Here is a 27,113-nt window from a genome sequence, read left to right on the forward strand (position 1 = left end):
GAGAGCAATAATAATTTTCATAATTTTCACAGGCCCTGCAGAAGAAAGATCAAGACAACTATTCGGGCCTCAACTTTAACAAAAGGAGCCAGGACACAGAGGCTGGAATTGGAGCAAAACGGGTATTTTGTTTTAACTTGCCTTTTGTAAAACAATAACTGATTCCAAAGCAAGGCTCACAAAATATCAATTTTATAACAGACACATTAACAGCAATCTTGTTAAATGTTAGGATAACAATTTCTGGGATACTCTGGGGCATCTATAATTGTTATTTGCACAAGAGTACAAAGAATACTTGGGAGACAGAAGAGGGTTAGTGTTCCATGTTCAATTTCCTACATACAAATTTTCTAAACTTTCTATAATACATTTTAAGGATCTGTGCACACACTTACAGCAGGTTATTTGTTAGCAACTTGTGAGTTGCAAAAGTTGAATGTTTTCAAAATAATTCCAGTGCATCATTTCCATGAACTTGCATAACATTATTGTACAATATTTATTTCCATATTCACAGTGCATTTGCATGGCTTACTGTTCTGAAAATGTTGCACAGAACAAAAAAAGCCTCTCCGAGAGCATATTACATGAAAAATTGTGTGGATTCAATAAGCAATTAGTAGTATAATAATGACATTGCTGCCCCCCCCCCCCCCCCCCCCGTTAGATATCCAGTTACTTGAGTACTCAGATGCCAGCAAGGAATAGAATATAGAACTGATGTATGTTTCTGCAGACTAGGCCTTCCCAGGTTTCCAGCTGCACTGTGAAACAAATCCTTTGCAAGATTCCAGCAAAGGAAGCAATAATCATCTCTGTAACCCCTCTTGAAGAGAAAGATCTGCTTCTTGGAGCTCCTAGATCTCGCTTTGGTCCATCAAGATCCTATAACAAACTAGAATTTCTGGCCTAGATGGAGGCTAAATGTAACACACTGACCACTGGTGCCTCCAAATAATAATACACCATTTGAGAGGGCCAGTGCAAAGGGAATTTTTTTATTATTCCACAGTGACATTGCTTCCAGCATCCAGAAAATGTCCACTGAAGATTTATAATGGAAATGGTTTATTCACTGGCAGTTATTTGTGCACAGAAATTGAACTGCTTTCAAAGAAAGCATTGGCTCTTCGCTGGCATACTGGGTACTATCTGCTACCTTGCCTAAGTAGCCAATATTTATCTGTGAGCTGAGAAAGGTTATTCCACAAGGGATATCACAATCAAGCCTGTCATCACTCAATTTTCAAAGATGTCTACTTTCAAAGAGGGGCACTGGAGAGTGATTGGGGACAGAATTTCGGGCCAATTTTCTGCCCAAAATTTAGAGAGAAATAAATTAGAGTGAGTGAGGAAGTGGACAAACAGTTGATACAATACTGACAGTTCTTGATTAAAAAGACCAAGAGAAGGTTGAAGGCCAGAGGGACGGATCCTGGTGGATTAGGGAGGTTGAAGAAAAGGGGAAGCTTCCAGAGGTAAGGAGGCGCAGGCAGCAGAAAAGTTCAGCATTGTATCGAGTATGCATTCGTTGAGGTAGGGCCGAAGGGGGATGAAGTGGAAGCCCTTGCTGAGGGTGGACTGTTTGGATCAGAGAGGGGAAGGTCAGAGGAGATAGTGAAAATTGGGCATGGGGTGAGATTAGAAAGAGAGATGAGGTCAGAAGTAAATGAAGAGGACAAGATGTAAGAGTTGTTGAAGCTCACTGATCTTGCTACCTGAAAGGAAGAAAAAAAGATTTTTGTTCAGTGCCAGAAGAGATGGAGCTCGATATGGAAAATGTAAATAAGGAAAATTAATTTCCTCCAACGTGTTCCAGCTAACAGGTTTCAACAATATATGTGAAAACTAATTTTAAAACATTAGTACAGATGGTTAATGGGAACTGTTGTGTCGAAGCATTTTGTTTATCCCCAGTAAATAATTGACAGAGTTTTACACTTTCAGCCATCTTTTCATCTTCAGCTTTTTCCGTTGGTAAATTCTTGAGTAGTTCAGTGTTGAACCGTGTAAGTATGTCCGTGGAAAATTTATAAAGAACATTCTACACAAAAAAAATCAACACTAAGTACCAACCCCCATCTAGCCACGAACCACAGCGGAATGAGTGTATGTCACACACATCTAGGGGCCTGCAACAAGTTTCTTTAGTAACAATATGTCTGAATATTTTTTGTGCTATTTTGTATTATTAAATCAATATACATATGCTGTCTATAAAGAGGCAACATAAACAGTGCTAAGCGGTTGAAGAAAAATCACGTGTGGATTATGTAGTCCCAATGTTACAAAATGATCCAATTTTAAATGCTGCAGCTCCAATGTATCTGGTAATTTATTAACCCAAAGCAGTGCTTACTACAATGTCCTGAGGGGAAGGAGAGAAGCAGCACATTCTTTTCAAGTCACCTTGATCAGAACTGAACCCAGTTTCAAGGCGTAAAAAATTATAAAGCTGACAACTTCAGCTAAACATTAGGTAAACAGTAAGCACCAGATTTTTGTTCATTAATGTTGACTAATCAGAAATGTTGAATACTTAATTTGTAGCCTCGCTGGGGCCAATTTTAACTTATGGGTGCCCAATCGACGGAGTGTGCCTGCCGGTCGCCCAAATTTATGGCAAAGAGGCAGCTGTGATTTTTGGGGCCCTGGCCTCATTTACATCGAGCCACGGAGCCAAATGGGCGTATTAAGGCTGGCCAATATTGGGCTGCCCCGGCCAGCAGCAAAGTAAGTGCAGGGGTTAGTCACTATTGCGGAGAATGGGGTCATGGAGCAGCACAGAATTAATTTCTAACAGTACCTATTGGAATGTGCGTGGCACACGCTATAACCAGTTCCAACCAAAAATAGCAATCGGAATCCCAGGACCACGATATGTGTATTAAAAGGGGTCCACCGCCTGAAACAAGCAGGTGCTGAAGGAGTTTGACAGTCAGATATATTTTGATCACTTGGGGCTTTCTGAATTTAATCCGCTGGATGCAAAGCATTTACCTCATTGTTGTTAAATATATAACATCCATTATTTTCTTTCCTATCAGAACCAGAGAGATGCTGCTGCTTATAACGACACCTATTCTGTAAGTACAGCTTATGGTTTAGGAAAATACCTTGCATGCTGCAGAATCTTTATTATCCAAACAGTCCTTTCAACATTGTGCTTTTCCCAGTTAAACAATATTAATCATAGTCCATACATTAAAACTTGGTATTTACCTGGCACAAAGTGTGCAGTACAGAGTTGGATCATCTGCCATGGAATTTGATTGACTTGTAATTACCAAGTTCTGCTGAACTGTGAATAATGTGAGCAGCAGCAGAATCCGCTAACTGGAGATGGATTTAAAACCTGATCCCAAGCAACTTTAGGATTTGACCAATGGCTGCGTGGTTTGGTTTTGCTGTAAAAAAACAAACATTCACCGTCACATATCCTCCTGCAGGTAAGTGTAGAATATAGCAAGTTGTAGAACTTTTCTCCAGTGTTATTCAGTGACTGGCTGACAAAGACTATTTGCAGAAGAGTGAGATGACTTGTCAGTTTTGCCTTCAAAAAAGCCCAATCTGGCATTAACCCTATGGTACTAGTATCAATATGCTAAGTAATACCGAGGTATCAGCTTTTAAGTCCATCAACTGTGAGCGCTATCCAGCAGGTGCCATAATAGAGCATTTACCGATGATTGCCTATGTAGTGATTTTTGATTATATTTGAGGGAGATGCTGAGCAAAGTGAAGGATGAACTTCTGCAGAACAAAGCAGCTTGAACTTCTTTTGCACATCTCTTAATGGCTGGTCATAGAGCAACATTGACAAGGTCCTGGTATATTCATTTGTAAGTGATCTGCATTTTAACTCAAAAGGTCAAAACTTATTTTGTTTGCAGAAACTGAATCCCAAGAATAGAAGTGAGCCTTACGGTGAACTCAAACCAACTCAGCAGGTATGAACATGAACAGATTACTGTAACTTTCTGGAAATAATCTTTTTTAAAAATTCGTTCACGGGATGTGGGCATCGCTGGCAAGGCCGGCATTTATTGCCCATCCCTAATTGCCCTCGAGAAGGTGGTGGTGAGCCGCCTTCTTGAACCGCTGCAGTCCGTGTGGTGACGGTTCTCCCACAGTGCTGTTAGGAAGGGAGTTCCACGATTTTGACCCAGCGATGATGAAGGAACGGCGATATATTTCCAAGTCGGGATGGTGTGTGACTTGGAGGGGAACGTGCAGGTGGTGTTGTTCCCATGTGCCTGCTGCCCTTGTCCTTCTAGGTGGTAGAGGTCGCGGGTTTGGGAGGTGCTGTCGAAGAAGCCTTGGCGAGTTGCTGCAGTGCATCCTGTGGATGGTGCACACTGCAGCCACAGTGCGCCGGTGGTGAAGGGAGTGAATGTTTAGGGTGGTGGATGGGGTGCCAATCAAGCGGGCTGCTTTATCTTGGATGGTGTCGAGCTTCTTGAGTGTTGTTGGAGCTGCACTCATCCAGGCAAGTGGAGAGTATTCCATCACACTCCTGACTTGTGCCTTGTAGATGGTGGAAAGGCTTTGGGGAGTCAGGAGGTGAGTCACTCGCCGCAGAATACCCAGCCTCTGACCTGCTGTTGTAGCCACAGTATTTATATGGCTGGTCCAGTTAAGTTTCTGGTCAATGGTGACCCCCAGGATGTTGATGGTGGGGGATTCGGCGATGGTAATGCCGTTGAATGTCAAGGGGAGGTGGTTAGACTCTCTCTTGTTGGAGATGGTCATTGCCTGGCACTTATCTGGCGCGAATGTTACTTGCCACTTATTAGCCCAAGCCTGGATGTTGTCCAGGTCTTGCTGCATGCAGGCTCGGACTGCTTCATTATCTGAGCGGTTGCGAATGGAACTGAACACTGTGCAGTCATCAGCGAACATCCCCATTTCTGACCTTATGATGGAGGGAAGGTCATTGATGAAGCAGCTGAAGATGGTTGGGCCAAGGACACTGCCCTGAGGAACTCCTGCAGCAACGCCCAGGGGCTGAGATGATTGGCCTCCAACAACCACTACCATCTTCCTTTGTGCTAGGTATGACTCCAGCCACTGGAGAGTTTTCCCCCTGATTCCCATTGACTTCAATTTTACTGGGGCTCCTTGGTGCCACACTCGGTCAAATGCTGCCTTGATGTCAAGGGCAGTCACTCTCACCTCACCTCTGGAATTCAGCTCTTTTGTCCATGTTTGGACCAAGGCTGTAATGAGGTCTGGAGCCGAGTGGTCCTGGCGGAACCCAAACTGAGCATCGGTGAGCAGATTATTGGTGAGTAAGTGCCGCTTGATAGCACTGTCGACGACACCTTCCATCACTTTGCTGATGATTGAGAGTAGACTGATGGGGCGGTAATTGGCCGGATTGGATTTGTCCTGCTTTTTGTGGACAGGACATACCTGGGCAATTTTCCACATTGTCGGGTGGATGCCAGTGTTGTAGCTGTGCTGGAACAGCTTGGCTAGAGGCGCAGCTAGTTCTCGAGCACAAGTCTTCAGCACTACAGCTGGGATGTTGTCAGGGCCCATAGCCTTTGCTGTATCTTATTCAATTATAAGCTAAAACTTTATTCATTTCTGTATTCTTTTTGTAAAGGATATGTCCTGTACACTTAGTAAGCTAGCAGCTTTTATCCCATGTCTGATGCTAAAAGCTGCTAGCTTACTATGTCTGATGCTGTATGTCTCACTATCAATGCCTTTGTATATATGTTGTAAACCGAATATGTTGTATACCCATCAAAGCAGAAGGGCTGAGTTTGGAGAGAAGAACAAATTGTTTTGGTGACAAGAGAAGACAGGCTAGACAATTCAAAACTATCACACAAGCATACCAACTGGATAAATATTGTACATCTGAATGATCGACATCTTCAGTCCAAATGGTATACAGATCATTGTCTCCAGTGCAGACGTTGTTCAGTTTTCATGATATGCTCGTGTACCACTGTCAGTATTCATGCCGTCTGTAAAGATAGCCCAAGTAGAAACATCCTGGAGTTACGTTGTGGGATACCAACACAATAAAACATTTCAGGGTAGATTTTCCAAGGACCTTGCCTGTGCCGAGCTCACCTCAGTCTAATTTTCTGAAACAGGTTCATGACATGCAAGGTACCTCATATGAGCAACAACTTGGAAATCCCATCCTTAAATGTGTTCATATGAAATTTAGCACAGACATTAACCCCATGTACCTGATAAACATGCGTTTCAGGAATAAACCAACTTTTTTTTTATCTCAACAGAAACGAAGAGGCAAGGGAGGGAACGACATTTACCAGGTAGGAAAGAAATGATTAGAGTTGCTGTACACTGCAAAAGACTTGAATGACATGTAAGCCAGTTGTAGGTGGCACACACATTCTTATATGATTGGTTGCCTATGAACCCTTACAGGAAACCTATTCCACAGGGATGCAAACCAGAAAACTTTTAATCCCTCCCTATCTCCCACCTATATTAAGGAAGATTAAAAATACAAAAACAGTAATTTTCCATGATCCCGTGCTCATGGTGGGACGACATGCCCACAAGGATTGCACGGTGGAAAATCAGAGCTAGAGTACCTCTGACCTGCATTCTCTGCAAGCATGGATTTTCTGCAAGGTATCAGAGAAAAATGTATTTGGTAAAAAAGTATTTCCCTTTGGTGCACACAATTACCTAACCATTTCAGTGGAATTATTTTGCAGGGACTGAGTAAAGCTACACAAGACACATATGACCAACTGCAAATGCAGCCATTATCAGCTGTGCCTCCACCCCCTCGTCGCTGAGATTCTGTGATTGATATTGTAATACCAAGACAACCGACAGTGAAAAACCTTTAGGATTAACTCAATTCCACCAGCACAAAAGTTAATGCTAATCTGGAAATGGTTCACAACAGTGTTATTTACTTGCAAAATCCAATGTTTTTTTTAATTTGCATTATCTAAAAAAAATCATTGTAAAAGAAGCATTCTGTAGAAACTGTGTCAACACCTGCAAGCTCTGTAGATCATATTGTATTGGTTGGTGCTTTTCAGGTAATACGAAAAAAGTAGGCTGAGCCTACATGAAGATTTTAAAGTTATATTTTTTGTTGCATTTTTGCATAGATCATAATGAAATGCTATGCTATACTGGAGCTGAAAATATTTCAAATAATGGTAACAAAATATACCCAAATGGAAATATGCATTTAAAAAGATAAATAGCTTCTAACAGTGCAAAATGGAAAGAGACAGTGTCGAAGCAGAATCAGGGCTTTCAAACCACTTATGAAAACCAGTTGCAATCCAATCTGAACAGGCATTTTTGGATTATTTGAGGATTAAAACAGCAATTATAGAGATAAGGAACCATGTATATACTATTATAAATGCAAAGTAACAAGATCTTTTTAGTTGTAAACATTTTTCTAACTACCAATTGAATTAATTTACTTCAGTGGTATTGTATGATTTGCAGTGATATTGTCTGAAAATAGGTTTTTAGAATGTGCTGTGCAAGACAGGATGATGCTGCCATCCAGATTCTAGTCTCGCTTTCCTTGTTGCAACAGAAAGTAAACTACTTGGGTGGACGGGCGAAACATAAGCATCAAAAGTCCTATAGACCTTAACATAGCTAAATATAAATAACCACAAACTGGGTCACCATTACATGGTGCTAAGCTGCTAAGCAGAACAGGGACTTCAGCATTGTTCCGTTTTTTTTTGTGTGTCAGCATTCATTTGGGACTAAAAGAACTGTGGCAATAAATTTCTAGCCAGGATAAAATCTTTGAGTTCATTTTAATTCCCTCCACTGTTCAACATTTAGGCTTTGAATTTGGCTTACAAAGTAATTTTTTTTAATGACTAAATTTAGCATCTAATTTTAAATAAAAACAATTAGGAATATGCAAAAAAGCAGAAAAAGAATATGAATAAAATCTATTTCAACAAAATCAAGCCTTTGTAATCACCCAAATGTTTCAGGGTTGTGTGCCTTGGTATTGTATCAGTATTTTCTGCCACTCATGGGATCTCTGGCCAAATTGGTGTTGCCTATGCATTCAATACTTCCGCTGCATAAATACAGGAAATGCAACGGCTACTTAGCTCATGTGTGAGTCATTTTTTTTTACGCAGCAAGTTGTTATGATCAGGAATTCACTGCCTGAAAAGGTGGTGGAAGCAGATTAGAGAGCTACTTTCATCAGCGAATTGTATACTTAAAAAGTAAAACTTTGCTGGGCTATGTGGAAAAAGCAGGGGAGAGGGACTAATTGGATAGTTCTTTCAAAAAGTTGCCACAGGCATGATGGGCTGCCTTCTGTGCTGTAAGATTCTATGATTATTTTGGTAACATTTTGAGGATAAAAAAATGAATTCACTAATCCAGCTTCAGTTTCTGCTTTTGGGTGACATTTTTATCGATAGTACGTCAGCAAGTCAGAAGTTGCTGACTCAACTACAGCTACTACTAATTACCTTAATGCCCTGTATTAGTCATTTTTTATTTGCATTCTGAAAATAAGTTTCTGGTTGCTTTATAAAGCAGCTTCCTTTGTTTATAATAATGAATGCAGCAATCAGACCAAGTCCATCTTAGCACAGCAGTTTGACTACTCTGTAAAAAGATCTTTGTAAAGATATGCATCTATGAACAAACCAAAGAACTATTCATAATTACATTTAGACAGATCCAGAAAGGTGGTGAGATTAGTTGTTTTTTGTTTCAGAATGAAAGGGTAACCTGAATGTCTGTAAAGGTGAAATTAAAATAATTTTCAATTTGTTACAATTTGAACAAGCACTCCAGGATGCTATTTGTTAACTTATTTTGAATGCGGGCTTAACTGATTTAGAGAGATATGATTCTATTTCTTGCTTAATTTTCTTTTACTGTTGCTTGAAGACATTTTTAGTCGTTCATTTTACACATTTTTATGTATTTAAGTTTTCTGTAATGCCTGTAAACTTTTCTGTATTAAAAGTGGTAGTTATCAAGATTGTTTTGAATATTAATAATCCTTTGCTTCCTTAGTCCTAAGAACAGTGTCATTTGGAGAATCCATTTTTCAGTGAAGCCCAACAGTTTTTTCCAATTGACATGATTACATCAAAATAGATGAAAGTTTGGGAACTGTTGGGAGTGACAAAAAATATTTTATCGCAAATTGACCATGAGAATGCATTATGCTAAGTGTGCATTACAAACTGAGCCATTTACACTGAATAGCACAAACTGTACAATAGGCAGGATTTAAACAATATAATCTCGAAGGTGTTGGTGAGGCAGGTTTCTGGCCTGGTTCTAACAATGTCCTGTAAGAATGAGAAGGAAAACAGTCCCATTAGTTGGCATAAATAATTCCTCCTTGTATCGCAGCCACAGAAAGCCAACCAGTTAATTTGTTATGACAAGTTGTGGGGCGTATTGAGTGTCCTATAACAGCATAAAATGTAAACAGGAAACAAAATGAGCACCAAGCCTTTGTAGTGTTATAAACAGTGATACAATAATAAAGAAAAGCCTTATAATAAGAGTGGCACATTCATCTTATTCATCATGGGAGTGTGTGGTGACATCAATACTCATTGTGGCCGAGTACTAGTCCAGGTTTTTCAGTTGGTTTGTTAGCTTTATTGCTTGCACAGCGTGAAACAAATATTTATCCAGACAAGTTCAGCCACCACAAATTGCTTAAAAAACACACAAAAAATCTTTAAATGGTGGACAAAGGATAAATTACTGGTGATTCCAATAATTTTCCAATGTGAAATATGCATCACGATAATTAAATAGTGAAATTTAAAAATAATTTACTGCAACGAGTTAAAGATATAACCGTAGAATAGCTATAAGCACAATCAATCTTTGGAACACAAGGACCGATTACGTAATCTCAGGAGAATGCAGCCGCCTATTCCTGCTCAGTAACTCTTGAGCGAGGAGAAATGACCTTGAGATTGCTGTGCATTCAAACACACTCACCCAACTGGAGGGAAGCTCACCAGATTTGGTGGGGCCAGCTAATTTTAATAATTTACTAATGGTCCCTGTGCAGATTGAGTCTTGCAGAGGGGCCATAATGAAGGGGTTTGCTGAATATGAAGGGCTGCTGCTCAGACTTAAAGACAAATGGCCTTGTATAGGGAAACCAAAATTTTGGTGGCTTTTTCCAAGGCTCAAAAACGATCTCAACAGTTTACAGCGTTGCAAATGCTGCCCGGGGCGGGGGGGCGGTGGTGGAAGAGGCAGGAGGAGTGGTTAAAATCAGCATGTTATAGAGGTGCTGAAACAGGTCTGCGAGTAAATAGAATGGTGCTGCCCCCAACCCTGTGTAATGGCAGACAAAATTTATATTCTGTGCTTAATGAACTGGCTTCTGTGCTTAAGAAGGCTTGCCGTTTTTCATCCCAGGGCACTTTCCCCACAGATTATCAATGCATTACATCTAGCAGAAGGTGGCAGCCAGACTAGAATGCTGTCTGAAGCACCTACAGGACTCAAACAGATGCAGAAGATGGCACTTTAAAGAATTTGGCAAGGGAAGACTAATTAATAGTAGCATGCACCAGGTATACAGCACAGGCCACAAAGTGTAGCTGTCAACCTGTTGTGCATTTACTGCTTGCTCTGCCATGCCTGCAGACAACCGTACAGGTTTTCAATTGCATCGCATACATACCCATACCTCAGCAGGCCACAAAGTCAAGATGCTATGTACAATTGGTACCCTTGCCACATTCACATCTTCCAAGGGCTTCTGGTTAGAAATGGCAGCAATCAGTGATCCCATGCACTTTGAATACCATGTGTGCCCAATATCGCCACATTGATGCATTTTTCAGTGTGAATGGAGATCATCGTTGACCATGCTGACCAATGCAACAAGTCATCTTGATGCATGCAGTACTTGATATTGCAACGCAAGTTGGGACTGAGCCATAAGTATAACAATTGAGGGCTGGTGCTGAGAAGGAGTTTGCACATAGCGCTGCTCTGGTAAAAACAGACCAGTTTTGGTGCTATTTCAACTAGAATTTAGAAATAAATACAACAGACTGGAGATACAAGGTATGTGTTTTTCCTGGATGATTAGCACAAACCATTTAACATTAACCATCAAAAACGCTCAAGTACTCCAATGAGTGTATACTTCAAAAGAATGGACTGCGCAGAGGTAAGCAGAAAATAACTAAGTTTACCATCAGGATTTTAAGTCAGATTTTTAATGAACCAAGACGCCATTACAAAAATGAATACAAAATGATTAGATAAAATGACCACATTACAATACAAAAAAATCTAGCTGCAATGGAATTCTTTCATGGCAGTTATTGAAGACAGTTTTATCTGCAATGACTCACTATACAATGGAAATGATTTTGAAAAGGAAAGTTAGAAACCAAAGAGTACCTTAATGCAGACAGAAGCAATATTGTTAAATTTGCATTTCTAATACAACTGAGCAGTTCTCAATTATCAAGAATACTTATCGCTGTGTATCTGGTTCTACAATAAATTAGAAAAAATAGGATTTAGTTTGAATAGATATTTTTAAATTAAAGGGGTGGGGAATAAATTAACACCTTAAAGTTCAAATATTTATCCAATGTACAGCAGACCAGACTACTGGCCATTTAATATGGCCCTAAAACCAGACAGCATCATGTAAAATCAGAGATATGTGCAATTATTTAAGTCAAACTTTTTTAAAAAATCTTAAATTCAAGGAATGCTGTTGTCACACCTTGATTGGAAAGAATTGAAAAATTGTGCTCAGTTATGGTTGTCACCTGCTAATTTAGATCAGTTTATTTGTCTGGCTCTTGTGTGGAACGCCCGATACAGGTTGCTAGTTCCAGTCAAACTTCTACCTACATATTGGCTGATGATTTACCTACTTATGTACATTTCATGAACCAGTTTTCTAAATGAAACATGTTAGGGAGGCAAGATCATTCTCATCCTCCAGATAATTAGTTCATCGACCAGAGAAAAACACAGATGGGAATTTTAAAAATGAATAAGCTGAAAAAGTAAGTAAAATCTGTAAAAGCTTGGTTATTGATTCCTAGCTAGAATTTGGCAATGTTTACTTTTGTGGATATAAAATCAACTGATGTAAATCTTTCACCACCTTCAATTTCCTACCTAAATTCATCATCCAACTAATTGTCGAGTCAATGGTACTATTTACCATAAACAAGCTAGCTATATTTTTGTTCCTTACCAACAGGGCACTGCATTTTAAATTAAATTCTGCAATCACAGCTATTTTGTTAGTGATACGATCATCTGTAATAGACTACTAAATTTTAAGTGTTGTCAGTAACTTCCTACTTCTGACACCTTAAAAGATAATCAATTGCTTCAAAATTAATGCTGATCCCAAATACTAACGTTGGTTCAATAATTATTCAAAATGTTGAGCCCCCTAAAGAATAAGAAATTCCTGACTAAAAAATGACAAAAATATTTTTCCAAAGTCATCAGTAGTATACTAAAGGCCCCATAATCATTGAAATTAAATTCAGTGGTTCCAGTTAAATTTATACAAATTTGTTAAATGATTGAATACAGAATTGAAAAAACACACACAACTGAAAAGATCTGCAAATGTGTAGCCATGTCATTCATGAACGAAATATTGAGGAAAAACTAACACTACACGGGGCAGAATATTTAGTACCAGAAATAAGCAAAAACACCAAATGAAATCAAATAACTAAATTTGTCAAAGTGTAAAATTTAATATCCTGACAGTTTAGTTCTTACAGTTTCCCAAAGGTTAATCTTTGCACTTCTAATTGAGTTCATCATGAGCCAGAAATGATACTGTACATTGTAAGTTCATATGGTTATACCAGTACACAGCAATATACAAATCAATGCTTAACAATAATGCCTTACTGTTGCAATGTGTCAGTATACAATTACAATGAAGTGTGCATTCACACCAGTTTATTGTTGGAAATACTTTACACACAACATAATGTCGCATTCCTGCTACTAACCTCAAAGGCTAGAGCCATTTTAAACTTTCCATTACCATTCTTTAAAAAGATCATGCCATTTATTGTATAAAAAAAATTCACAGTAAAATGTTGCACAGCTGAAAACGAGTTAAACTGGAACTGCTGCATTAGTAATACAAGACATACCATCCTGTGATGTAACAATTCTGAATCCTAGTGAGGGTCACGTTTTTAAAAAAATCTGTATGGACCTTGATGACTACAACTTGTTGGTATAAATGGGGTAAAATTGTTACTTAAACTTTTTTCCTCATTTTGCTTCTTTCATTTTCACACCATTAGTTTTTTTTAAATCTGCTCCTACCAAACTTTTCTCCTAGTCACTTTAAATGAAGTGGACAATTGACCATTAATTCAAAATATTTAATAGTCATGATAGCTAATATATAGATTAATTTAGATTAGGCAATACTGCTATCCTTACAGCTATACCTTGGTGAACAAATGTATATTTAGAAGGTTGCTATTAGCCAACTGACATTGATGTTCATTTATAGGCACTGTAGTACAAATCAATGGCAAAGGTAATAATTTTTTTCAAATTTACATACACTAGGTTTACGAATGGAGAATTTTAACTTTTATTACCTAATTGTATCTTGGAAATACCTTTTCTTAGAAACTGGTTAAACTTTCAAGTTGCTAGTGTTTTACACTAAACCTTTTAAACACATTGTGTTAGTTCTGCAAACTACTAATTAGTGGTCCATTTTAACATTGTCAACATTGTTCAGTTGGGTTTATTTTCAAATCACTGGTAACAGACAAACTTTTCTTGAGAACTGTGCAATTATTTCCTCTCATTTAATAAATGCTGCTTTTCTTCAAGATCAGTTTAACAAAAACACTGAAGACCTCTTTCAACTGGGTGGGAAAATATTTAGATCAATGGTTTGAGGCAATCATTGAAAATAGCCAAGTAATAAATCAAACTATTCAGAGGACAAGCATTTTGAGATCATGCTGACAGACACTCAATGGGACAGACTGCTCCAGTTTGTAGTTAATGAGAAGACAAGGGAGATCCTGATCATCAGAGCACAACAGTAAAACATTTTCTAGGCAATCAGAATGGTTGCCTCAACACAGGATCAAATTAAATAGTAAGATATTTATCCAATTATATGGTGAAATTGGAAGAATTAATAAAGGCCCATCTGTCAAGCAACTCTTTTGAATCAAACTTAAAATCTTCAGCAGCCACTTTGTATGACTTTCTCTCATAACATTAAAGAAGGAACCAGATTTAGAATTATAAGCTATTACTTAAATGGCTATGTAAAACCTCACTTGCACATCGATTTAGTAAATGGAAGAACTGGATCTCTTTACAAACCCAAAGTAAAAAATGTATTCTAATAGCAAAGATTTTAGAAAAAATTTAGTTTGACAGGCTAATTCCTCTTGTTTCATGCCTTATAATTCAATTTCTGTAATAACCTCTCCAATTCAGTATAATGTTTTATCAAGAACGGCTTGTTTTCCATAAAGAGCACTAAGGGGTCTTCATTAAGCAGCCTGTAAATTACAAGCCAAACACAAGGTTGTTTAATGTGGCCAATCCCTTTTAGGTGGTTCTGTCAAATTTTCACACATTTAGGAGGCGAATCCTTAAAAGTTTAGTACATTAGTTTTCATAGAGAGCAATGCTACCACTTAATGAGGAGCAATGCTGTTACAAATTAGTTGCAATCTCACTTGCAGTTCATCAAAGCTAGACATTTTCAGTCATAGATTAAGATTTCTATCTTTTTGGAAAAGCTTCAGCCATGCATCCAGAAGAACATCACAGGTAGTTGTCTTTATTACCACGATCTGAAGTAGTTTTGGACTGATTCAAAAATATACAGACCATATTCAGTGCAATTGTTCTGTAATCATACAGGTTTAACTAGTATTGCTCAATTACCAATTGGTGAATCTGGGAAACTGGAAAGCAAGAATGTAATAGTCCACAAGGTTGCAATACCCTGCGCACCTTCTCTCTTCCACTAAATATTGATGTTTTCACAAATACTGTTGTTCTTTAAACCTTCTCTTCAAATTACAGAAAAAAAGGTCATCTTGATGAAAGTGACACATTGTCTGGCAAACAGATTTTTACCGCAATTGTTTATGCAAACTATATTCGTGGCTTGAGTGTCTATTGGATCTTTTTGAAGACAGCATTCTAAAATATCACCAATTTCAACCACCGTTGTTTATTGTTACTATTGAAATTTTCAGCATATATTTTAGGAGAACTGCATCTTGCCCCAGAACAACAAACCCTTCAGGTTACCATTTTGGATGTTTTCCTTCAACTTTTGAGTTGTTGCCAATTGAATTTCAGTTTAGGGCTTTTTGAAACATGGCTGGTTATCCCAGTTCTACCAAGAAGTAATAGCAATTAGTACAAAATGTGCAAGCAGAACAAGCAGCTTATGCAAAGAAAACAAACAGAGGCATCTTTAAGGAATGGCTGCAGTAAACTTAAAGCTAAGTTGAATCCTCAACACTAAGATGCTGTCACTACACATTAGCTACTGTTTTTTACGACATTTGCACTGGTAAAGGTCTGACATTTGTAACCAACTATCAGAAATTTATATTAAAAATTGTCAGCATACATATGAACACACTCAACCGTGGTACTGCATTAAGGTGCACTGGATACAGGGACGTCCGCAGGTTACCTGTGCTGCAGTCTTATTGTACAAGAAATACAACCATGCACATGTGGGGATAGTTCAATGCAGTTGAAAACCTTACAGTTACACCCGCTGAGTTGTTGCACATCTTCATTCAGATATAATGAGTTAATAAATCATGAAATTTACTCATTGGCAACAGTATCCCTTTTTTCTTGGTCTTATACAGAATACATGTAAAAGACCACCAAAAATCATATCTACATATCATTTCAGGCCAGCAAAAGCAGTTTTTTGCTTTAGTTCCCATAATTCCTGTTTTAAACAAGTTGAAATGTGATCAGATGTAACCATCAGGTTCATTCCTTGGGAATGTTTACATTAGTGATGTGGTCACGTGAAGTTACTGAATCAGAGAATTACTTGGACTCCTCATTCTGCCACCCATCCACTGAACAGCATGCATGAAAGTTAAAAGTTTTACCACCTTCTTTAAAGGAGGCTTATTGACAGTCCATGACCAGAGGGTGAGAAGGAAGGAATACCCTGAACCAAAATGAGTAATTTAAGATGCTGGAAAAGGCAAAATATATTGCCCATTTTCTAGAATTTTATATTTAACACATAACAGTAAACACCGGTAACCACATTTTATATTGGTCTGGTTGGAAATTTTGGGATTCATGCATTCCTAATGAAAAAGTTTACACCTAATTGAATTATTTTGTGACTGAGCTGGATATAAATTATTTTTCAAAAATTGGATTTAGTTTTCAAAGACATTATGTAGATATACATTTGTTAAATAAAAAAAGGAATACTGCCTATTGAAAAACTTTTTATAAAAAAAACCTTCCAATAAATAACACATCTAAAGAATATAAGCCTGCGGACGTCCAAAATTGGATAATATGTACACTTTTAAAACTATGAACAACTAGGCAGTGAAAAACAGTTATGTTCTCACACACAAAGACACACCCAAAACATACAAAAATACTATATCTTAAACTACCAAGTAAGACGATTTAATTTTTTATCTCATGCCATGACTTAAGAGCAATACACTGAAACGAACAAGGATTTGACAACAAAAAAAACCTTTTATCCCAGAAATATACCAAAATATACATCTAAGCTTTGGAATTACTGAGGTTAGACTAATGCCTGCTGGGTAATTGCATTTAATACACAATTCTAAGGTTGCAAAGAAGAAACAAATCTTTGGTATCTGCATTAGGCGAATGTTAACATTTGTATTTTGCTTTGGGATAGAGCTTGTATGATCCTACAACCCCCATTTAGTACTCAAAAAAAATTTCACTGAACACAACATATCCATCCTTCTCCACACAAAAAAGTACTCAGTCTCTATCTAGCACAAGGTTGAGGAATACAATGCATAGTTGCACAGTGGTATTATGAAAAGGAGATGAAACCTTTGTAAGCAAGCTACATCTTTTTTAGTCTTCATTTTTCTTTCACAAAATTAAACGGCAGCGTCCAGCCAGTTACAGTCAGTTCTGAAGAGCACCTCAGTGTGTATTAATCCAGATCACCCAGCCCAAAGGGATAAATGCCCCTCAGAAGAGCCAATCCTACCACAGGAGTCTCCAGTCTTTTAACCAATCAAATAGCACATGGCGCTCCACTTTCAGCAGTCCCTCTACTGCTTTGGTAGACAGTATGAAGCAGATTTCTTTTACTTTATGCAATTCTTTTGTCACTGTAAGCAATTCACACTTTTGAAATAAGATTAGTGTAAGACTGAAGACATTAAAAAATTTTTTTAGTTCATACAATCATTAATAAGTCTTTGGTTTTATCAGCACAATGTAAGGTTGCTGGCATGTTTCAAAAGCACTGAGCATGGCAGGAAAGACCATCACTAACTTTTACATTCAGAGTGAGTGCTATTCTCAGGGTATTTTTAATGATGGACACAACACCCTTCCTGATCTCATACAAGATTGTCAAAACTGAACAGCCATTTGTTATTCAACCAATATTTGGCTACTAGCACTTCTGTGCAATGGTCTGTTTGGACTTGGGTATAGCTGAGGGATAGAGCCAACGAGAAGAGTTACTGCACAGTGACAACTCTACAGGGCAAGGTATGAAGACATATTCTAGTTTCCAATTAACACAAATGCACCTCATCAGGGATTAGGCTTGTGGTATATAAGCACATAATTTTTGTATTTAAGTGTGGCCTTAAGAAATTGACAACGAAGCTCCTATTATAAGTGAAAGCATCAATAATCATCAATAATTTGGGCTGAATGTTTAAGAATGTATTTATCCATCTGATTTACTTAAATAATAAAAATTCAGCAAGTTAAATCAGCCTACATTTTCACTTAACTAGGGTCAATAGCCTGCCCTGATGACCAGAGACGAGAGTTTTGGTCGCCGAATACTGGGTTGGCATCTAGCGGGAGTGGAATGGTGACCCGCCATCACATCTAGCCAGTTCTCTGTAGGGAGCTGTGAGTCAGGCTAATGACCTGCCTATGTAAAATGGACTTTGTTATGGAAACAGCCCAGAGCAAGGTCTGCTGGATGTAAAGCAATGGAAGAAATGGGTTGCCTCATGTGCCGTTAGGCACTGGTGAGAAGAAGTGGTTCAACAGTTTGGCTAAAATTTCAGTGGGAGATAGAGGTGAGGAGGGCATTAAAGACCAAGTAAGATGAACACAATGAAATTAAGGGATTGCAATATGCCCAATGTTTACTTAAACTTTAGTTGTCAATTCTGACTGCTGTTATTCTCCTGCTGTGCTAGTGCTGATACATGCCAGATTTTTTTAAAAAAAAAGTATACAGTCAGTGGCAGGTTCAGCCACTCTGAGGGGGGAGATTAAAGCGAGTTACTCAGTCACGAGTTAGAAATGAGGTATACAACAGCTCCTGTACCTAGGACAATTGGTGACACCACCATTTAAGCAACTGAGGAAGAAAATGAAATAATCATACCAGGCGAGTAGATAGTGTAACTTACAGGCATTTCCACTTAAAATTTGTAAGATGCTCAAGTAAAATAGGTCACCAGACACGGTTTTCCTCCAATCTCATAATTCCAGTAACAAAAACAATCATGTAAAGTCTTGCTGCACCGATGACTCCACTGAATAACATAACTTCAAAACCCACAGTTGCACAGGACGTAACAATCCCTAGGGTAGTTAGAGCAGTCACAGATACTTTCAAGTTCCTAAACTTCTATTTGGTAACTGACGTTAAGATATTGATAGCTGCTGATTTGATAGTACAATCATTTTTAAAAAGGTATCCCAATGTACTGATAACCAAAATATAATGGAATACAATAGGGCACTTTTACTGAGAATATGAGATTTCTTTCCTCAGGTAATTAATCCCTACCACAACTAAATTACTAGTATATCACAAATTGAATGGTCTATAATTAAGCGAACAATAAAACAAAACCCAGTAATTTTTGCTGCAGATCAAGACTGTGACAATATCCCAAATGCACCAGAGTTTTCAAAGGTCTTTACTGCAATGGTCTTATGCCAGCTTCTGCGATTATGGTATATCAACTTTGATGCTACTAAAAATGGGTGCCCCCAAAAAACAAGTTTGGGTTTGCACAAAAGTAAGTAACTGTATGATTGTCCTATGGTAGATGTGATGCTTTTAAAACTTATATGGAGGCTTTTATTTGGGATATTTGAATAAGGTTGCTATAAAGATCACACAAAGTTAACTATGCAAACCTGTCTGGTATTCATAGCAATCGTGGGGATAAATCTGACGTAGAATTTCATTTTCTTCCTCAGAGTTCCTTCATTTATTAATTTACTATACAACCTGATCCATACTTTTGTTCCAAGTGCTCTTCTTGTATAACTGAAATGGATGCATCAAGACTTTTTCTTTTTTACATCTTTCTTCAAGACTATGTAGCTCTTTACAAAACCAGCCACTAAAATGAGAATCAATTCTACCTTCACAACCCACTAGGGCACGTCTGTTAGTAAATTTTCATTTTTTTTTTAAAGATATAAAACTCAAGGTAATCACCCTTCTGTACTTTCAGAATCCTTAATTTAGTTAGTTGCTACTTTTAATTATTCTAATTGAATGTCATCAATTAACAACTGAACTACCAATTTGGTTTTCTTGCCTTTCCTTATCAATTCAAAGTGAGGACTTTAATATCAGTGATGAAGCTGTGTGTATCTACCAATTAAAAGTTAACAAATTTATTTTGCTTTCTTTGAGACTTGAGGTGAAAACAGGAGGGGATGAATAACAGCAGGTTTAAAGGCATATCAACAGGTGAAAAGTTTGTTTAATTATAAATTGTTATCCTATATAATGGAGGAGGGGGGCTTAAATGTAGGCATCAAATAATGATCTTACTGCACAAGAAAACACAGAGAAAATGAATAATTGGTTACCCCATGGTAAAAGGAAAACAGTATGATTACAGAATTTTTGTAGCATTTCAGACCTCAAGTCAAATTTTTTAAAACCACAATTTCACTATGTTTCTCTATACTTGTAGGTTATAAGTTAATACAAGGGCATATCAAAGAAAGCATAATAAAGCTCAAATGGTCATACATCACATGCTTCCTTAAATCTGAGTCAGCTGCGATGCTTTCACTGGGTGCTTCATACGAATACAGTATCAAGAGCTGGGCAACGTTTTTAATACTGCAACAGGGATGAGCAAAAGTTTTGGAATATTTCAAATTTCTTCTAGGAGGGGGAGCTACAAAAAGGAAAAATGCTCTACAGATTGCTTGGAGCTATAGCAGGTGAATACTGAACTCCCAAAGGGGTAATTTCTGAATCCTTTATCTCAAATGATAATCAAACTCACAAATGTCACAAACAGAAAATATCACTAACGCAGATTCAGTTAGGTGGAAGGGATAAAAAGTATGCTTTTTTAAAAATAAAAATTAATTTGTAGCAATAATGAATAGCTAAATAAATAGAAAATGGATGGAACATTTGGGAAACATAGGAATACCGAAATCATCCAGACACCATGTGAACTTTTCTTGCAATTATAAAGTAAACCAGCAACAAAGAAACCAGAAATAATAGTTTTTGATATGTATTTGCCCAGAAAAATAATTTGGCCCTGCACTCAGAAGCCAACAATAACCGGATTACTAGAGAAGAGTGCTTGGCAGCAGTGCAAAAAGCTGGCAACACTAATCCAGCCCAACCAAAAAAAAGGTTTGTTATATGATCCCTCAATCCCAAAATTAATGATGAATAAAAAGGAAAATAAAAAGTGATTAACTAAATATAGGAAAAATAGTTGCATTTTATTTGAAAGTGGATTATTCTTTACTTGTGGAGAAATTGGAGGACAAAAAGCTGCCTGTTGACAATAAACATTCCCAGGCAAGGTTTGTGAACTCCAAACTTTTTGTTCATCCCTATACTACAGAATGTTATGACTAAGTGATTTGGTAAGTATTAGCTTAACATGACCAGACCTAAATCATGGTGAGGATAACTGGATATTTTAGGAAAGAAAATTCCTTCAATTACCTTGTTTGGTGGGGCAAGTTAAATTACCAAATATCTTGACACATCAATTTTAGTCTGGAGTATTGTATTGCCCAACCCTGGTACCACCATAAATTTCTAATACAAGTGCACAGAAAACATCAACACTGACCAATATTCATAGACCATCATAAATACCAGACTATTGCTATATGTAATGGCACTAGAATGGTATTAGTTAAACAGGGCTCATAAGTGTAGTTCTTCAGTGTCACCACTGCAGCCCTCTCCTAGAATTTTTAATTGCCCACATACTATCTAGTTTTGCAATAACTTTGGATATTATTGATATTAAACCTACTCTAATGAAAATATGCTGTAATAGGCAGGCAAACCTTGGTAGCCATCTATTTTTGGAAGGTAGCACTATAGCTGAATTAGTGATAATATTTAAGGGTGTGCAATATAATGCATTTATTAATATTGTTTTCATGCTGCTTAAAATGTAAACTACAATACTTAAAAATATAAATATGATATAAAATTTAAATAGTATTTTTTTAAAAAAGCAAACCAGATTCAAAAAGTCAGCCATTTCAAAATGTAACCAATTAGACATTTTTCACAGCTAGATGTGTTATATTGCGTGAAACTTAAAAGGAAACTGACAAAAGGCAGGAAAAAAACACTAAATGACAATAGCTAATTTAACACATAAGTCATGTAGCTAAAAACATAGAATAATGGTAAATATAGCCCAAAATACATGTACAAGAGGTTAGATGGATAAAGTTGCCACTTCAGTCACTTGATGTAGTCAGTTATATGGACTTTTTCCAACTCGTCCTCATGACACATAAATTGCACACCCCTAATATTTGCCAGTACAGAACTGTATCTTCGAAAAGTCAAATCATGCTATTGATGATTCATAGCAACCTCTGAATACAAATGTCAGATTTAAAATGACTGCTGAATCCATCTGTATGACACAATCTAGTTCGATACCTTGAGATTACCACCAAATTGCTGCAAATTCTCATTCCACCAACTGAATGCAAAAAGGAGAGCTAGGATAGTCAAAGTGTTAAGCATCTGTTACTCCAAAGCACTAACCAAATGCCTGGAGACAACTGTAGCCACTTATCAACGCAACTGTTCTTTGATCAGTCAAGCAGGTGCAAGGAGCAGGATATATTTTTGGTCTAGACTGAATTATTTAGCATTGCTATCAACAATAATAATAATACAAAGTTAAAAACTTACTCAACTATTAGTGTGACAAACACTACATTCAATTTACAACACAAATAAAACATTTTCACTTTTTCCTTTTTTTTTAAGAAAACACCTTTTCTATAGTGGAACCCTCTCCCATCCCCTGACATTGTTGAACTAACCCCTTTCTAACAAAAGGCCAGTGGAAAATGAATGGTATGGTACTGCTTAAAAATGAAGAATACAAATCTTAACTAGTTTAAAAACAGTGAGATGAGGCATGCTAAAACTTAGGCCACATATTAATTAATAAGAGTTGCAAAAGAAGGCATTTGCTTTGGCAAATAGAATCACAAAGTAATTGATTTCTTTCTTTAGTTATCAAGATCACCTTTTAAAAAGAGAAACTAAATTCATAAACATTTTTTTTTAAAGTACAGAATATCACCCAAAAATCAACATCTACATTCTAAATCTACAATCATATCCACCAGGAATAGTTTTTGCGTTTGCAAAGCAAGCCTGTAATTGCTAAGCTATGCTGAGGTATTTCTTTTCTCATGGAAAGATTGCAATGATGGAAAATTTTGCTCACGTTCTATTTATAGGGTGCAAGATCTGTCTCATTTCCCAATGAAAATGTTTGCACAAATAGCTTAAAGCCAACTCTTTTAAAAAGGATTTTTCATAATATAGTGGATAACATTAGTATGGTGCTCTAATGGGATTTCCCTCCACCCCCGATTTAGTTCATCTAAAACGGGGCAAATGCATCATTATTTGATTTTAATTCTTGGTCTCCCTATTATTTACACAGGAACCACTCAATGCCATACAGCTTTCAGAAAGAATAACGACATGGTGTAAAGCTCATGACTGCTCCATAAACCTCTAACAAAAGCACAACTTAAATGGGGCAAATGGAATATCAGTTTCCTCCAATCAGCCCAAAGATAGAGTTCCCTGATATGGCGCTCACCCTACCCTACCATGATAATCATATCAATGACAATCAGCGACTCATTATTCCAGCAGAACTACACAGCATGTAAGGACATTACTGCTGCTAGAGGATTTAAGATAATTGTCAAAAGAACCAGAGGGGAGATGATAAGACTTTTTTTTACACAGCGAATTATGATGTGGAATGCACTGCCTGAAAGGGGGGTGGAAGCAGATTCAACAGTAATTTTCAAAAGGGAATGTGATACTTGCGTCAAAATTTGAAGGGCTATGAGGAAATAACTGGTGAGTAGGATTAATTGGATAGCTCTTTCAAAGAGCCGACACAGGCATGATGGGCCAAATGGCCTCCTTCTGTGCTGTAAGATTCTATGAATTCCATGGATTATCGTAGGACAATTTCTACATTTTGTGCTCGGGAGACAATCTGATCACATCAATACGGGTCCTGTACAATGTTTTTACCAACTGATTTTTAATAATGAAACGTTATGTCTGTAGAAAGGGACGGATCTTATTCATTTAAAGCTTTATTCAATAGCACTTGGTTTAATAGAGTGCTGTCATATTTGAAGATGTGAGATATTGCCACAAGTAGGGAAATGAATCCCCAAGAGTTACAGTGTCAGTTTTACAATCAATTTAAATGTGATGTTTTGTTTCGGGGAGGGGGGAAAGAGAGAGGGGGGAAAGAGAGAGGAGAGAAACAGAGATTATACACTATACAGATAGATATTATAAATCTGTATCAATTAAACTATCATTTTGATTACTAGGAGCTAATGAACCATGATCTAAACTGTGTTTGTAAATACAATATAGGTGCCTACAGGGTTAGACATTCTCCACTTCAATTAAGTCAATTTCTAAAAACTGGATACGGCATATCTTCTAAAAGGACCATTATAACAGCGTTGACCTGGTTGATGGTGCCTGTCCCGATTGTTTGTGGCAATTTTGATACTAAAAACTTATAATATATATTTTAATTGATTCTCTGTTGGTCACATCCCCAAATAAGAGTCTATAAAGTTAGGGAGCAAAACGTAAAATAAAAATATGCACTTCATTTTTAAATAATGCAAAATTGCATTCTTATGATGCATCAGAACAAAGGGCATAACAACTTGTGGCAGAATATTAAACTAAAATAACTTTTTAGAAATTATTAGCTATTAGCTGATCAAACTGTTACAAATATGATCATGCGCTTGTGTTAGAACTGGGCAAAAAGGGAAAAACCTTCAACGTGGAACTATGACTCAATCTAACGCTTAAACTGAAATGAGGTATACTTGTGTATGTTTAATGTACATCAAAATTATTTGGCTTAGTCCAGTGTACATATACACACTGTAAAATTTAGTTTGTGGCAATTTTGGTCAAGCCTTTGAAGGCCAAAGTCAAAAGCTTGTTACTTAAAGGTTAGGAACGGCATATACATGCATTACAAATATGCAAAATGTATGCACATAATACATTCAATTTTTTGTAATTAAAATTCTGAGATTCAAACATATATACATATAAAGCATGACCAGAAATAAAATGATATATTCCAAGGATATGGGAAAATAGATCAGATTGATATGAGGAGTCACATTTAGCCTGGTTTATTTTAGAAACTGACTTTTTTGTGTAACTTCAACGAAAATATACAAATTGCACCAACAGAGGGCCAGTTTTAGACTGTGAACTCAAGAACTGTATTAAAATTGCCTATGGTCTTCTCATTTACAACCCTCAACAGCCTGAGGAGGAGGAATATTTGAGCCCATGTCTCAAAGGCAATAAGACAGCATTTGAATTTGGTAATGCTACTGAAATACCTCAACTATAAAATTTTGCTACCATCTGGTTATGGGATTTCACATACTTAGGTTTGAAATTTAATCCCCTAACATCCAAAACTTTCAAAACAAAAAGATCTAGAAAAGCTTCTGCTGCAAAAAAAAATGACTGAAAATACCAAGATTAAAAGTCAACATTTTAGAAATTTCTTTAAAACAGAGGTTAGGAGAGTTCAGAAACATGGGTAAAGTATTCTTCACAAAGAGAAAATTGATGGTTAATTATCAGTAAGAGCACTTCCAGATTTCAATATTTCTAAGATGAATGTTTTATGTTTTAATGTCAATATTATCCCACCTTAAATAGCAGCTTCCCTTTTACAAGCTTTATTTACTGAACTGAAAAAAGTCAAATTCTATTCAAGTGGATTGATGTAATAAATTAGTATGTGACCTACTTTATTTTAAGCCATGGAAAGATGGCAAAATGGGACAATAGCACAAATGGTGGTTTTAATCAATTAAGAGCATGAAATGTAATCATAACAGCTCTGAATTATTTTCTGTTACCAATTTAAATTACTCATTTTAACTGTTAAACTCAGTATTCCCTATATTTACCCATATATCATTCAGTTTCAAAAACTTGCTAACACAACCCATCCTATAGACACACCTCAATGTCACATAAGCCATCAGAGTCTGCAATGTTGGTGCAAATGGTACTGCCTAGCTCCAATTTGTACAATAGCAAAACAGTTTCCCGAATGAAAATCATGTTTTGATCGCTTCATCCTCAAATTAAGCAGTATTTTCTTTGCAACAGACTAATAGTGATATAATGACAGCCTTTGTAGCAAAATATTAACCCTTTAAGGAGTACAAAATTAGAGTTTTCCCCATCTTATTTTCAGTTGTCTTATTCACAGACACAATGAAGATTCAAAACTAGTCCAGTTGGATTCAAAACTTAAATACAAACTGAGGTCTGATGTCAGCTGCAAAATGTTACTTTAAAAATTTCTATGGGAGAATTTCCTCAATTTCTGTTTCACTACCCCTGTCAATGACCAGCATTCAGTTTTGTTTTGAACTTAAAACTGAGACAGCTACCTTTAGTTACACCTCTAAGCTTATTTTTCTTCTCACTGCTTTTTGGAATATTTGCCATTTATGGAGCAAATGACTTAAGTAGAAAAATCAGGTGCAACAAAAACGCTCTCAGAAACTGTAAAAGCCATTAGTCCTCAAAGGGGTTAGCAATAAATTGATGAACCAGTTTTGTCTTCTAATCAAATCTACTTACCAAAATAAAACAATATACAATGAAAGCAGTCCCCAAAATACACTGGACTGACTTCAGTTGTACTAACATAGGCTGAATGTTGAAACTTACCCAGCCAATTTATTTTCTATATGCCAAATGCACCATTCCCTAAATGAAAGATTAATTGGGCAATCTGTTTCCAAGCCTTGAGCCACGCTACCTGGCAGGTAGGAAATGTGCAAGTAAGCACAGGTCGACTCTAAGAAAGCATCTCACCTTTATTCAAACACCCAGCTAGCATTAGGTACTCATGGGGAAATCTTTCCACGGCATCGCACATTGTATTTGTGGACAAACACAATTCAGCATTAGGCTCTGAATCAATTTATTGTTGAAACTGATATGACTGTAGACAGCGAATCTTTTAAGATAGCTTTCATTGCATAGTTTGTACTTTTGATACATCATTAATTCTTTCCATTCGCAAGAAACTATGCACCTTTTTGTATTTTGGGTGTCATTACAACATAGTGCAATGGGAGACAACAGTAATAAGGGTAGATGTTTCATGAATCTGCATTGGGTGGGTGCTGGGATCACAGAAAGACCTGGAGAAATTGTAAATCTCTGCCATAGGAGGACTAAAGGATTTCAGTTTACATTTGTGCATGGGGTCCAAACGTTTCCTACTTGTCCATAAGCCCAGAAT

At 37.0% G+C, this 27,113-nt stretch overlaps 2 protein-coding genes across 4 annotated transcripts in view; one reads left to right on the top strand and one right to left on the bottom strand.

Moving 5' to 3' along the window:
* cd247 (CD247 molecule) overlaps nt 1-9,536 on the top strand; it is a 113,409-nt gene extending 103,873 nt beyond the window's left edge. For all 3 annotated transcript variants that reach the window (XM_067993024.1, XM_067993025.1, XM_067993026.1), the window contains exons 4-8: nt 33-122; nt 3,051-3,089; nt 3,897-3,953; nt 6,267-6,302; nt 6,714-9,536. In XM_067993024.1, coding sequence (XP_067849125.1) covers nt 33-122; nt 3,051-3,089; nt 3,897-3,953; nt 6,267-6,302; nt 6,714-6,797 — 306 coding nt within the window. In that variant the 3' untranslated portion in view covers nt 6,798-9,536. The remainder of the gene's footprint in view (nt 1-32; nt 123-3,050; nt 3,090-3,896; nt 3,954-6,266; nt 6,303-6,713) is intronic.
* fstl1b (follistatin-like 1b) overlaps nt 1-27,113 on the bottom strand; it is a 587,712-nt gene that overhangs the window by 328,276 nt on the left and 232,323 nt on the right. The gene's annotated exons all lie outside the window — the stretch shown is intronic.

The sequence above is a fragment of the Heptranchias perlo genome, chromosome 11 (assembly GCF_035084215.1).
Source record: "Heptranchias perlo isolate sHepPer1 chromosome 11, sHepPer1.hap1, whole genome shotgun sequence".
Lineage (NCBI taxonomy): Eukaryota > Metazoa > Chordata > Chondrichthyes > Hexanchiformes > Hexanchidae > Heptranchias > Heptranchias perlo.